This window comes from Leptopilina heterotoma, unplaced genomic scaffold (assembly GCF_015476425.1).
Source record: "Leptopilina heterotoma isolate Lh14 unplaced genomic scaffold, ASM1547642v1 Lhet_169, whole genome shotgun sequence".
Taxonomy (NCBI): Eukaryota; Metazoa; Arthropoda; class Insecta; order Hymenoptera; family Figitidae; genus Leptopilina; species Leptopilina heterotoma.
Genome location: NW_025110885.1, coordinates 749237 through 768016, shown reverse-complemented (window position 1 = coordinate 768016; position 18780 = coordinate 749237). Strand labels below are relative to the sequence as shown.

The window sequence follows — 18780 nt, the reverse complement described above, 5'->3', positions numbered from 1 at the left end:
TTTATTTAAATTGTGCGAATAATAATTGAATTATCGAATTCTTGCTAAGATTAAATTTTATTGAAGTTTTTGAAAATAATAAATAATTAATTAGTTAATAAGATCTTTTTTTCGATTTTAAATCTAAAATTATTCAAAAATAGAAGTTGATTCGAAAAATTTTTTAATTTGCATAGTACCTAATATCTAGTAAAAAATACTTTTTAAAATTAAAAGTTAATATGTATTTTTAAAAATAAATAAACACATTGGTTCTTCGAAAAAATGAAGACAAAGACAATTATCAATTAGCAAACAATTTCATAAGAATTTATTAGTATTCGTAATGAAAACTGCACTGTACATAATTTAGCACTTAAATGAAGAAGTGCATTTCTTTTAAGTATACACGTAATAAAATCTACTTGATAGAGAACCATTATTTTTTATTATTAATAGCTCTCCATTGATAAATAATCTAAAAACCTAATGAACATTACAAAGAAAAATTATACTAATTCATTTAAGGGATTTACCATTTGAAAATAGGCTAACTATTCTGTATAAAATTCAGGTAGATGAAAAATGGGATTGAAACTCAAGTTAAACTCTATTTTTTTTATATCTCGCAGTTAAATAAGAATATCCGCTTTAAACGGTGTATTTTACTCTTAGCTTTTCTTTTTTTTTTAAAAAAATAATCATTGCTAAGCCATTTGTTTTTTTTTCTTGTTACATTAATTATTTTAATAATAATCTTAATCTAATATCACAATGACTTCAGACAGTCGAGACGTCCAATAAATGATACTAACATTATTTCTCTGTAAAACTACTTTGGAAACACAATTATCTATTTTTCGATTAAACCCAATTTCGTTCAATTTCTTTTTCTTTTAAATATTCGAAATTATTTTTGTTTTGAATTTTTCTTTTTTTAAAACAAAACACATTCTGGAGATAAAATAATTTTTCTTTACTGAGATATGTTATAAGTTTCAATTCAATTGGAAATTTGAATTTTTCTTTGTCAAATTAATGCCGGTTTTTCTTGTTCTGCCAATTTCATATGTAAATTCAAAATTGTGATAACTTTTTCAATAATTGGTAACGAATAATAATAGTTATTTACATACATAATTAAATTATTCTTTAAATATAAACATTTGAATTGAAATTTATAAAGGGGATCATCATTGTAATTAAAAAAAACAAAAATAATTTTCCACAAAAATCTTGATCCTCTTTAATAAACAACTGAACTCTTTTTACTTTATACGTTTTTACAGAATAAATTGTGTGAGGATTTAAACGTGTAAAAAATTTTTTTTTTTCAAAACATTTTTCGGGAAAACGAAATTAACATTTTTCAAAATTCAAATTCTCGAACAAAAACTTTCAATATTTAAGTGAACTAAGTTAACTCTTAAGTTTAGGAAAAAAAGATTTACGTCTAACGTTTTGGACAGTGTGCATGAAATTATTTTTCTCTGAAAGTTTTTAAGGACACGGGAATAAAAAATTTTCCCTTTAATCATTAAGCGATGCTCTTCCTTGAAAAATTTCCAGAATCATGCAATTTTTTCTTAATTAATGACTTTCTCAAAAAGAAAAACATATTTTCTTCCCCCCTCCCTTCCCATTTTCGTTGAAAAATGTTCAATGTCATTGTGCACAATATTCTAAATCCACTTAATCAGTAATCAATTCACTATTTACAGAATAATTAAATTGTAAAATCTGGATCTAATCTTGATCACAAAAAACACGAGTAATTAATTAACTCGTTTAATAATTCGTTACTTCGTCGATTTTTAAATTTATCGACTATTTTTTTCTGTTTTTTTAATAGAGAAATATCACTAAATGAAAAAAAGGCCGTTAAGGTGGTTCTAGAAGATAGGCTCTAGCACGAGCAGTCATTTTACGTACACGCCCTCTGCTACTGATTGTGATACCGTTTCTATTTTCTGGCACACTTTCGTCACTTTCCTCCGCGTAATATCTTCGTTTAACACTACGACGATTTCTCACTGGATCGCCATTACTGTCCTCACTGTCTTCATTATAATGAGGACGTTTACCACGTCTTCGCGACGATTGTGTCCCGTCCTGACTGTCGGATTCCTGAGACATTTGAGACCTTGTTTGAGATCGAGTCGATTTAACAGGTGAGCCAATATCTTGACTATCGGAATCTTGAGGATCGTTTGAGGCATTATTTTGTTCTTCTTCTTCTTCTTCTTCTTCCTCTGCACTCTCACTGACACTATTATCGTTCGATTGATTGACAATTTTATTCACAACCTTACAAGCCCTCGAACTTGTTCGACGAATAACTTCTTCGTGTTCACTTTCTTCGGACGATTGTGAGACGAAAATTCTTTGATTCAATGGAAATATTGCAGTTTCCTCTTCATTGTTTTCTTCCTCTTCTCCCATCTGCTCCTCCTCTTCTTCTTCTTCATTCTCTTCATCATCGTCATCACCCTCGTGATCGTCCTCGTCATCATCTTCGACAATCGGTTGCTTCTGTTTTGGTTTTATTACTTTTATTCTATTATTCTTTGCTCGATTTTTCTTCGTTTGTTTACCACGACCTCCTGGCTTGTAACTCTCCTCAGAATCACTGTCATTAACGTCGCTGGCCATTGCCTTCATTGATCTTGTTCTTCGAACCGGTTCACTATTACTGCTTTCGCTTTCCGATATTTCAGAATCACTCATTTCACCATAATTCAATTTATTCTTCTTCTTTGGTGATGTCTTCCTTGGCGATCTGAGTTTGATATTTGATCTTGAAGAAGTACCAGCCCGTTTCACGTGTCCATTTGCTAATCTTGATGGACCTGCAAAAAATTATTCGTCAATTTTTATATTCAACTACAATGAATTTATTTTTGAGTTTTCATAAAATAAAACACTTTTTCCAGACTTGAGTGAAGTTATAGTAATATTACTCTTGTTAAAAAATACTTTTTTGTAGCTAATTTTCATTTTCAAATTTTCATTCTAAGATTTATCATTACAATTTTTGAGAATTTCATTATCTTAAAAATTTCCTATTAAAAAATTGAAATTAAATTTTAATTATTGAAAAATATTTTTTAATTATATATTTCGAAAATTTGTCTTAAAAAAATCAAAATAAGTCGAAAAAATCTCACAAAAAGTACTATGAAGACTTTTTTTTTATTTAAAAGTTCTTACCTGGACCATCGACTCGAGTAGAATCGTCATCATCGTCATCGTCATCATCGTAGGTATAATTTGCAACATTTGCATCATTTTCATCACTACTATCGGACTCTTTTGACGGCCCTGTAAACAATGATAAATCAAAAATATTAGAAAAATATAAAAAACAATTTATTTGGTTCAATTTCTCTCATCTTTACACTCACCAGCTCCATTTGTCAATCGTTTGCTTCCTTTTGCTTTTGCTTTACCTTTACCTTTCACTTTCGATTTTCCTTTCGGTTTTCGTTTATCTTTCAATATTCGTCTCTTTTCCGAATTCCAGCTGGACAAAACTTTACACATCAATTCTTCAAACATTAATGATAATCTTATTGTCATTGTGTATATCTAAAAGCAATTTCAGAGATTAGATCAGAATTCAAAAGGAAAATTTATGAATTAATACATAAAATATTATCAATTTTTTCTTTTAATTTAATTTCTTTTAATCACATTTAATTTCCTTTTAACATTTCTCACCTTTGAACGTTTATTCGTATTGTAAGTTCTGCTATTTGTAAAAATTAATTTCACATCTTTGGCGAATTCCGCTGGTGTCTCGTAATTTCCACCTGATAAATCCTCCTTCACTGTTCTTAGATCCATAGGTGTGTCTATAATTTGATAATAATCTGCGTGCTCCAGCCTATCTACAGGTTCCCTATTTTCATTGAAAAAAAAACATTTTAAAATCTGTGAGCTCAAAAGTTATGTTTACAATTAAAAATTAATTCCTTAATTTCTGTTTAAAGTAAAATTAAAATAAATTTACCTAAACGGAACTGAATCTTCACACTGCCAAAGTGTTTCTAACAATTGTCGACAGGCAGTTTTCCAATCTTGAGCAAATGTTTGTGATCTCAGTCGTTTACTCGAAGACGATCTTAATCTACTTGTTGAGGGTTTTTCACTATTTTCTTCTACATCGATATCAGACTCAGATGAATGATAAGTGTCAACTAATTGATGATAAACTGCCGCGACATCCAATTCTGTCGTGTCTCTGCAAAAATTCCCAAAAAGAAGGAAAATTAGAACAAATTTCTCGAAATTATAATTTATGCAATAAATTTTTGTCTCAGCTTTTACAATTTTTATACTTACTTTATAATTTTCAAGCAGAGATCAGTAACAATCCTGGCCTGTTTAACAATATGACTGTGCGGCTCATTGAATTCTTCAGCATTCGTTGCCAGATATCTAACATCAAATTGTGCAGATGTGATTCTTCGATAAAAATGATTTTCAAATCGTGCTTTAATTGTTGACAAATCAATAGGATATTCAACGACAAAAGCGTACGACGGATAAATATTGAGATCAACGGGAACAACAAATGGTTCGGCAATTGCCAAACTCATAACTTGATCGAGTCCACGAATAATTCGTCGACATGTCGCTTCTCTATCGCCCATTGGCCATTCCTCGGCCTGCGGTTGATATAAAATTGCTTGAATTTCTTCTGGAAGAACAGGAACAGCACCGCCAATAACATCGGGAAGTCTACATTCATCAATTGGCTCAAGATCCCAGGGACTCATTTTTTCAATTTCCCCATTATCCCATCGCACATGGAAGCACATAAAGTAAGAATCGGGAAAATTCTCATCAAGCGGCTCCATCGACTGTATTTGTCCCATCCACCAGCCATCGTCGATCATACACCGAAATCTGTCACCCAAGGACCATGAGCGAGCCAATGCGGTTTCAAAAGTTTGTCTAAGTACCAAAAAATCGAGAACGTCAGCCATATCGTGATACTTGATGGTGAAATTCTCTCCCGTTAATCGGCCGTCTTCGTTCATTATCGCGAGTTTCAGACAACAGAGTCTCGGTGGACGTATTTCGTATTTAATACCAACAACCTTTACGTATTCCATGGCTTTGATGTTCATTTTCGACCATGGTTCACACCGAGGTCCCAATTCGTAGACTTTCTTCTTCTTCACGGCGTCAATGTAAAATTGATGACCTTGGCGGAAATAGACGATCTCATCTCCCATTTGGGGATAATAAGGTGCTTTTCTCGGTATCACTTCCGTGAGCCATTCCGTTGGACGATAAGCTTCAGGCACTTCATCGAGTCCATTAGTTACTGGAAGGACAATTTTCTTCTTCGGTCGTTGACTCCTTCGACGGTCCGTGTCACTTTGCGGCGTCACCGATCTCTTCTTCACAGGCTTACGCTTGCTACGTTTCGGCGGTTCCAAATTCACCCCATGATCAGCCATCCAATCCGAATATTCACTACTCGCATTCGAACTCGAACTATCCGAACAAATATCAGCATCATCAGCCGACGAATCATTACTGTTCGAACTCGCCGAAGTGTTACTCGTTGCAACTGCGTCCGGATCATCATAATCCTCCTCGTCCTGTTCGTCCTCTCTAGCCGCTCTCGTCCTATATCCATGTCTCGCCCGATTCCGTTTATTCCGATTCAATCGATTACCGATACCACCCTGCATCTCATTTCCAGTCGAGACAATCTTTGGTCTTCGTTGCATCTCCCTTCGCCACGTCTCCAACTCCATTTCAGCCATCGCATTTATCTGATTCAATTGTGTCTGAAGAATCGACGGATTCAAAGGTTTCACTAGAATTGGCTTATTCCAAGGTGTCGTGTTGTCACGTTGCCAATTTCCGCTACTTTGCCTCACACCCTCCACATCGCCCACTCTCCTCAAACCCGGTCGATTACCCCTTGGACTCGAAATCTGTCTAAGCGGCGCTTCACCCTGATTATCGTCCGCATTCTCCCCCTCGACATTAATATTCTGCCTTTGTGCGAGTGCCTCGATCAATCTATCAATATTCGAACGTGGTTCATGCCCTGGAAGACCTTCAATCACTTCTTGCATTCCACTCACACCTACTGCAATATTCGGCACCAATTGCTCCCCCCGACACTTCTCCCGTCCAGGCACCAATCTCTGCAGTTTCGGTGGATACGGATTCCCATCAACATCAACCAAAAAAGGCGGTGGCATCAAGTGCGGCGCCGTCTGTGTCTGCTCATCCAGCACATAATTATTCGAGTCCCTAATCAACGGTCGATAATCCGTATGGAAAAACAACTCCTTCGGTACAATCTTCAACAATTCAACCCCAGCGCCAAAGCCATACATCATCAAATGCCCATGTGAATCAGTCGCCGCCAGCATCGTTCCATCCGGTGACCATTTCGCATCAAAAACCGCTCCATTCCCCTGCCCCTGAATAAAATTCTGAAAACAAGCTATCGGATCAGCCTTCAATACATCCCAAATTATCAACTGACCATCATGACCAGCGCTCAAAATAATCCTCGGATCAATCGGATGTGACTCAAGAACAAAAACCTCGTCCTTATGCCCCCGCAGTACCTTCACCAATTCCGCCGTTCTCGCATTCCAAACCTTCAGCGAACTATCATTCACCGCCGTTATAACGAATTCATCACTCGAATCCCAATTCACCATCGTGACCTTCGCCTTTTTCGTCGTCTCCTCATCAACCTCAGGCTCCCCAGGCAATTTCGCCGTCATCACCAATCGCTTATGCATCCACTGCTGTTGCTCAAAGTGCCAAACATTCGCCGTTCCATCCTTCGAGCCGGAAATAAACCTCAAACCATGATGATGACACCACTGTATACTGTCCACCGTGTCACTGTGCGCCTCCACTTCCAACACACGTCTCGGACCCTCATCTCCAATCATCGCATAAACCCTCACATGATGATCAGCCGATCCTGCCGCCATGAACGCACCACCCGAACTAAACGACGCACAAATCATTTGCGCCTGGCCCGGTCGCATTTTCTCATGATATTGTATTGGTTTCGGTTGAAAGCAAGCTCGCTCGTTATGTTTCTTCGTGTGTGGCCAAAATGCCACCGAACCGTCACTACTCGTCGACACTAAATAATAAATATCGTTACTTGAAATTGGACAAAACTTCACTGATGTTATCATTCCCGAATGTCCGGATAAAACAGCAACCGGTGACATTGTTTGAAAACACCAAACTCGCAGTACTTTATCCAAACTTCCGGCGGCTAATAGCGTATTATCGAAATTCACTGCTATGTCCATTATTTCGGCAGAGGCTCCACGAAACGTTGCCAGTAAACGACCATCGCTTGAACTCCAGACCTTTACGAGTAAATCGTCAGCACCGGTTATTACATATTTACCGGTACGATCGTAAAGAACACAATAAACTGCCGACAAGTGTCCGAGAGTGTGGCGATATAATTGTAATTTACTGTAGAATGATGGTTGAATCACCTCATGTCTACTCAAGGGACCGGAATTCTCTCTGCCTTGAAGCACTTTAACTGTAAAGATGAATAAAAATTAATAATTAATAATTAATAACTAATAATTAATAAAAATAAACAATTAAAAACATACTCAAATTAAAACTTTTAACACTAAAATTAAAACCTTAGGAAACAATTAAAATATTAAATATTAATATTATTAAAAAACGAACAATTTAAAAAAATTGTCTTCGTAAATATCTAATTCATAACTTCTTGATTAAATTAAAATTTTAAAAAAACCAGAGTTGCGAGAAAAATTTATTTTTGCTTTTCTCTGATTTCCAGACAAAACTTTTTTCCTGGCTATAAAAAATATTCTGATTCATTCTAAAAATTGTTTGATTCTCAAAAAAATGTTTGTGTTACATTTATTTCAGAAAATATCTTTAATTGTAAAATTATTCGAAACATCAAGAAATTGTTTTTAGATAAATATTTAATTATTATTTTTCCAATGAAATTAAAATTTTCGAAAAGTTCAAATTTCAAACACTTTGAAATACGATAATCTATCAAAATTGCTAGTGTAACTTCTCCAAAATTATTTTCAAAATTTTACAATTCAATTATTTTTTTAAAATTTTAACTAAAATTCTTCTCTAAATCAATTATTTTCAATAATTTTTTAGAGAAATTTCTTTAAAAAATTCAATTATTCATAAAAATTTTAAACGCAACTCTTGTAGAATTAAAATATTTTTGTAATTTTTAAGTAAAATTATTTACTAAATAATTTTGAAGTAATAATTTTATGTAGTTTGTACTTTCAGTATACAAAAAATTATATTATTCTTCTTCAAGAATTAAATTATTTAAAATAGATTCAATTTCGCATTTTTTTAAAATAGTTACCAACTTACCAACATTATGTGCTAGCGATGAATTCGGTATTCCTATAAAAGATTTTCCACTGATTCTTCCAGAATAAAGTGAAATTCCACGAGAAATTTGCAACAAATCTACAGAAAAAAAATTACTCAATTTATAATTTCAGTCAAATTAAATAAAAAATCTCCAAACAATAAATTTGTCATAAAAAATAATAATATTTACCTGCTTTTGTGCGTAAAAGCGACTGTTTTCCTGCGCCTAATAAGGAAATAGCTCCAGTTATACAAGGAGGAATTTCTTTTTCCAAAACTGGACCGATTCGAGCACATATTTTCAACAGGTGTTGAGTTCCAATGTGAGAGTATTTTCTTTCCTGAAAAAGAAAAAAAATAAGTTAAGTAATTAATAATAAAAAAAATAAATATAATACTATTAAAATGCTAATGTACAAAAAACTATCTATCAATCTATAAAAATAATTTTGTAAATTAAAAATCTAATAAAAATAAATAAATAATAAACAAAAATAAACGTTTCCCGCTAAAATTCAAAAAGCTAAACAAAAGCAGATGACAAAGAAGGCCAATGAATACCTTCTTGTGAAACTGTGACCAATCGGGGAACTTGTATCATTACGCGCAATATGGAAGTTCTATAAATACGACGCATAAACATATATTCATTGATCAGCCTGGCCAAAATGGCCGGTGGAAAAACATCATTGGAGGAAAGAATCAACAGTGGGGAGACTTGTGCAACAGCTATACATACTGACTTTTTTAAGAGAGAGGGAAGAGAGTGAAGGAAATAGAGAGGGATTGGATTGGGGGTTGAAGAGACCCGACAAAGGTACTTTTATTTACCAGAGCAAACCTCCGCAACCATTATCGACCGCTGAGAATTGAATAAAAAAGTAGCGATAAAAAAATCAAATAATTTATATCACCATCAATATCGAATTTAAACATTTTTTTCCAATTCTCAACAAATTAATGCCAAATAAGGGTTACTTACCAACTCCTCAAAACTTTGATTATGTAAATTTCCTTCCCAGTCAAGTCTTTGGGGTAATATCTGCAAAAAAAACAATAAAAAACATTAATTAAAAATTTTAAAAATAATTTTTTTCTAACATAAAAATAATGTCACAACCCCTCACGCAATGTCACTAACATTGCAATTCTAATGTTTTGACAAGCAGAAACCACGTGCAAACCATGTGGAGCCACTGGCTATGTACAGTGACCCCCGGCAAAACGTCAACTGCAAGTTTTACTCTTACCTTGATCCGCTCCAATTCTTCTTTTAACACCTGGAAAGTAAAAAATTTTGAGGTTAGATTATGTAGAGATTTTTCAATGCACACGAGAATTTTATTTCAAAATACCTTCGCAGCATCTTGACATGGCCCTGCCGTGAGAAACTTGGCAATCAGGAAGTACAGCTCTGAAAGAAAAGAACGCTTACAGTTGAGAATCCAAGTCACACGCTCACTATGTTTCACAAAAATGTTCATTCTATTTTCATTGGATTCATTTATTACCTGGCGCTATAACTTCCTCGTTTCTCGACGAACCAGCCTCCATTCTGGTAAGTTGGACCACAATATTATTCACTCACGCACGCTAAGAAATATTTATTTTTTCGGGTCATTACGAATCAGAAACATTTCACATTTCGTTTTGTCTCTCGTGAGATTCACGACCGTGTTACGCATCTAAACGCTGTGACATACGCCGCAGAAAGTAGTTCTACTTTCGTATTTTGGAGTGGGGGACGGAATGATGATGACACCGCGATGACATTACACGATTACATTTCGAATAATAATTAGCTCTTTTAAGGATAATTGAATATCAAAATAAATTGAATTAAATTCACGATTTACTTAAATAGGCCCGTGATAGCTATGACTGTATTTTTTTCATAATATTTTAAGGTTAGATGTCGCAATTCTTCTGTTGGATATAAATATAGACTAATCACAATGTTGTCTGCAAGAATCCGCGGCTTCTGATTGGCGGACACAATTTCCCGCTATAATTTACGAAATTTGAATTTAGATTTGTTTACTGAATAATTAATAACTATAAAAATATTTATTCACAAAAAAAAAATAAAAAATTATTAAATATAAAAATACTTCAAAAATTTAAATAATTAAATATAGAAATATTTGAAAATAAAAAATATTAAAAAATAATTGAAAAAGCTAACTTTAATATTTAAAAAAAATAATTAAATATAAAAATACTTTTAAAAATTACAAAATAACTAGATTTAGAAATATTTGAATATAACAAATATTAGAAAATAATTAAAAAATCGAATTATTTACAATAATTTAAATAATGTATTGAAAATACATCTTTTCTGATATCTTTCAGCATTAGTGTGAATTATAGTTATTAAAAATAGTTTTACAAAACAGATCAGTAAAAAAACAAAAAAAAATTAAATCTTACAATTAGTGAAATTTTATAAAATTATTATAAAACAACTTATAACAGTAAAAGTTTTATTGTCCAGCAATCCCATACAATTTTTTTTACGTATTTAATGAAATTTTTTTTTATACAAAAAGTGACCCCAGTAGCACGTAATATTACAGCGACATTGAGAACATTGCCTTAACATTACAAATATTGCCTCAATGTCGTGGCATATTGCTGGAATATTCCTAATATTACGTGCTACTTGGGGATAGACAAACAATAAGATGCAATATTATAAATATGAAATTACTGTAAAAGAATGAATTTAAAACATTTGAAATTCAAGATTTTAATTTTTTTACGATAAATTTTTATCCCATTTATTTTTTTATCTTATTTCAATACCCTATTCATTTCGAATAAAAATATAAACAACTATCTATAAAATAGAACTCTATTTCCATTAATTTTTTCGAAATAAATTTTAAATTTACATCTAATACAGTAATTATTAATAAAAAAACATTTAATGCAAACAAATATCATCTATTTGGAATTTAAATTACCTTGTATACTTATAAATTACTTTCTTGATGAAAAATCTATAAAAGTGCGCAATTAAAATTTATCGTTCCTCTTTTAATACACAAAGAAACTAGGTATAAATCTTTTATCTAGCGTAAAATTCATTGTTTTGACATAAAATTTTATGCACATTTTGTTCAACCTTTGTTTTTACGACTGTTTTTTTAAAATTAAAATTACTACTAGAAAAATACTTAATTCAATTATTTAAATGTGCAAAAAAAACATTCTTTTTGGAACAATAATTAATTGATAAACAATTTTATTACTGTAATGTGAAATTAAATTTAATATAAAATTCACTTTCAAAGTGTAAATCTACTTTGGTGAGAGAACAAATTAAATATTAAGACACTGAAACTATTTTTCAATTTTAAATTCTTTGCAAAATTAAATTAATTAATTAATTAATAGAAGAAAAAACCCTTAGTTTATAAAACTACGATCTTAAAAAGAGATCATCTCATTTATCTAAATGGCCTCGACCAAATTGATCGAGCTTTTCCCTATACAATTTCAACTCGACAATTTTCGTCAAGTGTTTCTTTTTCTAATTTCTTTGCCTTGATGCAAGGTGAATGCATATATTCAAGAACCAAATTCTTGTGTATCAGAATCAATTGGTTTAAAATCATAATCACCTCGTCCATCCATCCTCAAGTAGTACTGAAAAAAATTAATTATATATATATATTCAAATAATAATTTAAATGTTGAGGTAATTTTCTTTTGTCTAAAAAATTCAACGTATGCAAAAAAATACCTCATGATGTTTCCAAAGTGATCTTCGATGAGAGACGGTAAAAAGTGTAATATTCTCTTGTTTACAATATGAATACATGGAATCCTCAACGTCAACACTCACAGCACTTGTGCACTCATCCAGAATTGCAAATTGTGGTTTATGATAAAATAATCTCGCCATCTGCGCATTAGAAGAATATAAATGTAATTTGTTCGTGAATTATAATAGAAATTAAAAATTAAAAAAAAATTGAAATTACAGCTATTCGTTGCTTTTCCCCTCCTGATAAGACATCCATCCAATCGGCAACAGTGTCCCAACCTTGGCCTTGACTATTCGATTGTGTCTCACGTTCAAAAAGATGACTCAATTGAACTAAATCTAAAAATTTCTTTAGATCTTCATCTTTTGCATTGCCACGTCTCATCATTTCCGCTCGTGTGTGTGGATAAATAACTTGATCCCTCAACGTTCCCAATGTCATGTACGGCCTCTGTGGAATGTAGAACAATTTGCCCCGAGGCGGTTTCGTCACAGTTCCACCCCAAACTGGCCAGAGCTGAAAAAAATCCATTTTAAATCAACTACATCAAAAGAAGTAAAGAAACGTAGTAAAAAATAAATATAATAAATCATAAATAAAATAAAAAAAAAATAAACATAAATTTTGATTTTTACAGAATTATTAGAAAATTACAGAACAAGAAATACTTACTTCTCCTAAAACACGGAACAATGAACTCTTTCCACAGCCATTTGGTCCACAAACCAAAACATTCATACCAGATTTAACTTCGAAACTTAATTCCTTAATGAGAACATCACCATTCGGTGTGACGAGTGGTACACAATCGAATCGTATAATATTGTCTTTGGCGTGAATCTTTCCATCTCCCGGCCGACCAATTGAATTTGACAGATCGGCGACCATTGTTCTTTCATATTTACCTAAACTTAAATCACCAAGAACATTTTTAATTTCCGTCACTCTAGCAGTGAATCCTGCCAATCGCGTTAATTCACGTCCAGCCAAAATTAAACGGCCAATTGCTTCAGCTAATTTTACTAACATACGACCATAAGTATAATAATACTTGAATCGATGATCTGGTGTGCCAGAAAGAATTGGATGATTTTTCTGTAAAAATGGTATACTGACGGCATAAAATCCAACAACTGACGCCACATCTGTAACAATTTTCGATAGAAAATTAAATTTTAATAATAAATTCTCAAATTTTCTTTTCTTTTAAGTTAATAAAAAAAATAATTTTTCAATAAAAAATCAAAACATTTTACGTACATTTTCCAATGAAATTATCAACAACACCAATTGCTACCCTGAATTCGAGGAATTTTCGAAGATGCGTCACCTAAAAAAAATATGATATTAATAATTTTTTCTTTTGAATTTTAAAATTCCTAAATGCTAATTTCATGTTTTGAAGAATAAATAATTAGAAAAATTATTTAAACAAAATTGTTTTGAATTAGAAATCATAATTTAAGTTGTAAATTTAATTAAACGTTCTAAAACATAAAAATAGTTATTTATTAATTTTATTGCAAACAAACTATTTTTTATTAATAAAAAATACAATTAATGCTATTCTACGTGAAAATAAATAATTAATTTTTTAGAAATTTCATATCACTTTCGTTCGAATTAATTCAAATTATTACTAATTCAGATTTAGAGAATAAGTTAGCAAAAAAAAATTTTTTTAAATTATTTTATTTCCCTTAATTTTGCGTTAAAAACTGAATTTTTTCAAATTAAAAAAATAAAAAGTTTTAAAAGATAATATTTTAGTTAATAACTGTTATAATTTTGGTAAATCTTATAATTTTGAATCTAAAATAATTTAATTTTTGCATAGAAGTTTATTAGAAAAATTTTTAAATAATTGAATCGTTTCAAGGAAATTTATGAAAATTATTAAAAACATTTTTTTTTTTAATTTTGAAAATAATAGAATTTTTTTAAAAAATTGTATTATTTATGAAAGTAGTTGAATTCATTTCAAAAATTTTATAAAAATTTTGAAAATAATTGAAGTTTTGCGAAGAATTTTTTATTTATGAAAATTATTAAATTTCTGCGAAAAACTTTAATAAAATTTTTGAAAATAATTGAATTCATATGAAGAATTTAATAGACATTTTTGTAAATAATTGAATTTCTATGAAGAATTTTATTAAAAAATTCTAATTCTTTTAAAAAATAATTGAATTCATCTGAAGAATTTTATAGAAATTTTAGCAAATAATTGAATTTCTGCGAAGAATTTTATTCAAATTTTTTAATATTATTAAATTCTTTCGAGAAATTTTATTAATATTGTATTAAAAATAATTGAATTTCTGCGAAGAACTTTAATAAAATTTTTGTAAATAATTGAATTTCTGTGAAGAATTTTATTAAAATTTTTTAATATTATTGAATTCTTTCGAGAAATTTTATTAAAATTCTATTAAAAATAATTGAATTCCTGCAAAACATTTAATTCTTTTAAAAAATAATTTAATTCATCTGAAGAATTTTATAGAAATTTTTGAAAATAATTGAATTTCTGCAAAGAATTTTTTATTTATGAAAATAATTGAATTGGTCTGAAGAACTTTATTAAAATTTAAAAAAATAATTGTATTCATCTGAAGAATTTTATAGAAATTTTTGTAAATAATTGAATTCCTACAAATCATTTAATTTAAAAAAAACAGTTCAATTCATCTGAAGAATTTTATAGAAATTTTTGAAAATAATTGAATTATTTCAAGAAATTTAATTAAAATTGTATTGCAAATTATTGAATTACTGCGAAGAATTTTATTATTTATAAAAATAATTAAATTCTTGCAAATTTTTTCGACGAATTTAATCAAAATTGTATTGAAAATAATTGAATTCCTGCGAAGAATTTAATTTATGAAAATAATTAAATTCTTTTTAAGAATTGAATTAAAATTCCATTGAAGTTAATTCAATTTAGAAACAAAATTTTTATGTATCAATGAAACAAAGCGAATTGGTGATTCCTGAATTTATAATTATTTTGAAGAAAATGAATATTTATTTTTTTATTTCAATTTTAGCGGGTAGTGCAAATTCTCAAAAAAAAAGAGAAAAAAGTAGATTATATTGTCACAAATCTAAAAAAAGGTAACCAAAAAGTTGCAAATCGTAAAAAAGGAGTAAACAGTAGATTTTAGTAGATGAGTAAAAAATATATTTACCAGTTTATGAAAACTAGCGAGTAGAGTAAGTTTCTCCCGCGAACTTCCCTGATAGAATGAAACTTCTTCCGAATTCGTTATCAATCGTGAATGAATGTGTCGATATTCACCTTCAAGTCGTTGTTCTCTGACTGTCAATTGCGAAATTGGTTTTCGTAAATGTGTCAAAACACCTCCAGCAAGTACTAAATATGTAAGCATTAATAATGGTGTCTAAAACAAGAAAGAAATTATTACATTTCAATTTAAATAAACATTAATTTTCAATTCTATATAATTTCATAATTGTAACAAGAAATTATTCAATTTGAATTAAACAAAAATTATTTTTTCATAATGATAACAAATATCAAGAAAATAATTATAATTCGTCTTTTAACTCGACTGGAATTATTTTCCAATCATATAAAAATATTCTTGAATCATCAATGAATATCGAACATTAATTACCTGCCCGCCTAGTGTTGACGTTAATCTATAAACATAAATAAAAATGTCCAGCATAGGTTTCGCAAGATTACTATAAAGATCAGTGCAACTCTCGCAAAATTTATCAACGTCAGTTGTCAATAATTGATCTGGATTTGCAATTCTCGTGTCCAAATTGCTCATTTTATAATATGTGAATCCTCTGGGAAATTAAATTAATTATTCATATAATGATTCAGCAACAATGCTTGTGCAAAGGCTATTCTATTAAAAATGTAACTTGGGTCCAAACGATTCCACTCACCTTTAACCCGACATGAAACGATAGGCGAGTGTTAATCAGATTATATAAATTTTCAATACAGGTTAATTTTATTATAATGAAAAAATAAATCGCCAACGAACCCAAATAACATAAATAAATAATAAAATGTTAATCACCTACTTAAGATACTGATCTATCATGTAACGACTGATGTTAGTTCTCAAGCGTAATTTCATCTCTCCTATACTGTATTTCAAAACATTATTCACCACCGAAACCTGAAAAGAATCAAATTTTAAATCAATTTAAAAAAAAAAAAAATTTAATCAATTTAAAAAAAAATATTAAAAAAGAGGCATCTAGATAATTTTCTTTTACTGATAATAGAGATAAGTTACTTGCCATTGGTAGAATAGCTAAAAATTTTAAAAGTCTCTTCTTGAATAAAGCTGCATTCATGTTGACAATAGATCTAAAAAAAATTAATTTATTATTGAAATATAAACAATGACGGTGATAAAATCAATAAAATTAGATGAAAAAAAATACAAACGTTTCTATTAAGGTTCCGGTTTGAATCATCCATAAATCGCATATCGATCTAGCAACAAGAGAGGCGGCAATAAGGAAAATATAAGCAGACTCGACAGAAAAAACTCCAGGTATTCCAATAGAAAGTAATTGACGTAATTGTTTAAAAAAAGCTTTATTAACGTGTGCTTTTGGTCCCTTAGGCTTCTCCTAAAAAAACAAAATTTGATTCTTAAATGTTTAAATTAAATTCATCATTTCCATCTATAAACAGGAAAATATTAATTTTCTTTACAAATTGCTTATTGCATAATTGTCTAATCACTTAAAGATTAATTGTTTATTTATATATTACATACCTCTTTGATAACATACTGAATATCATTACTAGGCCAGTTATTCCTGAAAATAGAGAAAACTAATTAAAATTGAATTATAAAGGTAAATAAGGGAAAGAGTAAAAATGTGCAATAGTGGTTGTGTCATTAAACTGCTTCGCAAGGATTTTAATGACGAGTTTCGTATATACGAAAGGAATTTATAGAGTGACAGTAGTTGTGAAATACATACTTTGATTTAACGATGCGTTTTTTGTTTCTTGTTTTTAAAAACCAAATCAACGCTGATATTGTTAAAGCACCAGCAGCAGTTCTTTTGTCAATATATTTACTGAGTGTTGGCGCCATTCTTTTCTTATTATTATGTTTAAAATCGCAGTATATTAAATTTCACCACGTTCTGAACACGGGCAAAGTGTTGTGAATCGACTTTGGAGCAAAGAGCACATTAAAATTTGTGGTGGGGTAAAATCCTTTCTCGCGGACGAACGAAATAACGAATCAGCTGGATCGCAAGTCACACCATCATCGACAACTCGACAACCTAACCTTGTTGATTCATTTAATTCAATACCGTAATTACAAATATACGGTACCCTCAACTTGATTACTTGTTTTTTTATTTATTTTAAAAGTGCTACTTTTTTTACTTTGTTTCGGAAATAATTAAAAATCAACCAACAATCACTTAGATCCACACTTATTTGTATACTAGACTTAATTTTTAAAAGCAAGGTTCACCAAAAATATATATTTCTTAATATTTAAACTCTCCCGCATTAATTACACGATTTATTTAAATTTTATTTGTTTCATATAATAATAATTTAGGCCGAATTTGTTGTTCAATAACTTAAACAGCACTTGTGACACTCTATGATGTCATCAATTGTCAGGTTGAGTCCACAATAGACAGCGTTAAGGAGATTGAGCTACTTAAGACCATCGATAATCTACTTAAGACCATTGATATCAATGGTGTTAAGTAGCTCAATCTCCTTAACGCTGTCTATTGTGGACTCAACCTCATCATTGTCATCAATTGTCAAAAAAATAATAAAAATAATAAAAAAGACAAAAACGCATTTTTAGGTTAAGTTCGATCAAAATCGTCAATATCTCGAAATTCGAATTTCAAAACATCTCGAGAAACAATAATAAAAAAGAAATAGATGAATGATAAATTCTTAGTAGTTCGTTATTTACTATTATATTAATATTTTATATTAATTACTTCTTAATAATTAAGATAATTAATAAATAAACATTCTGCGAGACGATGCCGTTAGCCGTTTTTTTTACTCTAGATTGGTAACACTGGATTCAAGAGTTCGATAATCGAACAGTATGCCACTGGCTTCAAGTGTATTATGTAATTCAATTAGTTTTTTGTAGGGTTGTGAAGTTTCATGAAACTTTGGAAAATGAAATGTTTCATGAAAGTTTCATTGCTTCATGAAACATTTCAAAGTTTCAAGTTTTAAGCGGGAAATTTCAAATTCAATGCAAGAAAGTATAATAATTAACGCATATTTTGTTGTCAAAAACATGAAGTATTATTACTTACTTTAATATCTTTCTTTAATTTTTATAAATAAAATAAATAATTAAAAAATATATTAATAATTTAATTTTAAGTCACTCGTTAGAGGTAATATTTCAGGTAATTTTTAGTTAATATTAACATAACTACTCTCGTGTTTTCGGATGTAAACAAAAAATTTTCATTAAATTGTTTCGAACTAACCTAAAATTTCTAGAGATTATCTAACCTAAACTGACAACTGCGCATGTGCAAATAAAGCTTAATTATTGGTTCTTCAATGTTTCATGAAATTAATGAAACTTTCGCTTAT

At 30.1% G+C, this 18780-nt stretch overlaps 2 protein-coding genes across 2 annotated transcripts; both read right to left on the bottom strand.

Moving 5' to 3' along the window:
- Nucleotides 1–280: 280 nt before the first annotated feature.
- LOC122499560 (bromodomain and WD repeat-containing protein 3) lies at nucleotides 281–10082 on the bottom strand. The gene is made up of 12 exons (XM_043607994.1): nucleotides 9903–10082; nucleotides 9747–9805; nucleotides 9642–9671; nucleotides 9374–9433; nucleotides 8582–8732; nucleotides 8389–8487; nucleotides 4324–7540; nucleotides 3992–4222; nucleotides 3700–3880; nucleotides 3384–3567; nucleotides 3190–3300; nucleotides 281–2828 (listed from the first exon to the last, which is right to left on the bottom strand). Exons 1-12 carry the CDS (start codon nucleotides 9943–9945, stop codon nucleotides 1861–1863), a joined length of 5334 nt encoding a protein of 1777 aa, XP_043463929.1. The 5' UTR covers nucleotides 9946–10082; the 3' UTR covers nucleotides 281–1860.
- A 778-nt stretch (nucleotides 10083–10860) lies between these two features.
- Nucleotides 10861–18240, bottom strand: LOC122499552 (ATP-binding cassette sub-family D member 3). The gene is made up of 13 exons (XM_043607975.1): nucleotides 18159–18240; nucleotides 17157–17798; nucleotides 16946–16988; nucleotides 16609–16796; nucleotides 16458–16527; nucleotides 16236–16333; nucleotides 15812–15992; nucleotides 15362–15574; nucleotides 13428–13497; nucleotides 12840–13312; nucleotides 12384–12683; nucleotides 12143–12304; nucleotides 10861–12045 (listed from the first exon to the last, which is right to left on the bottom strand). The coding sequence occupies exons 2-13, from the start codon at nucleotides 17270–17272 to the stop codon at nucleotides 11968–11970; spliced, it is 1992 nt and encodes a 663-aa protein (XP_043463910.1). The 5' UTR covers nucleotides 17273–17798; nucleotides 18159–18240; the 3' UTR covers nucleotides 10861–11967.
- Between the last annotated feature and the right edge of the window lie 540 nt (nucleotides 18241–18780).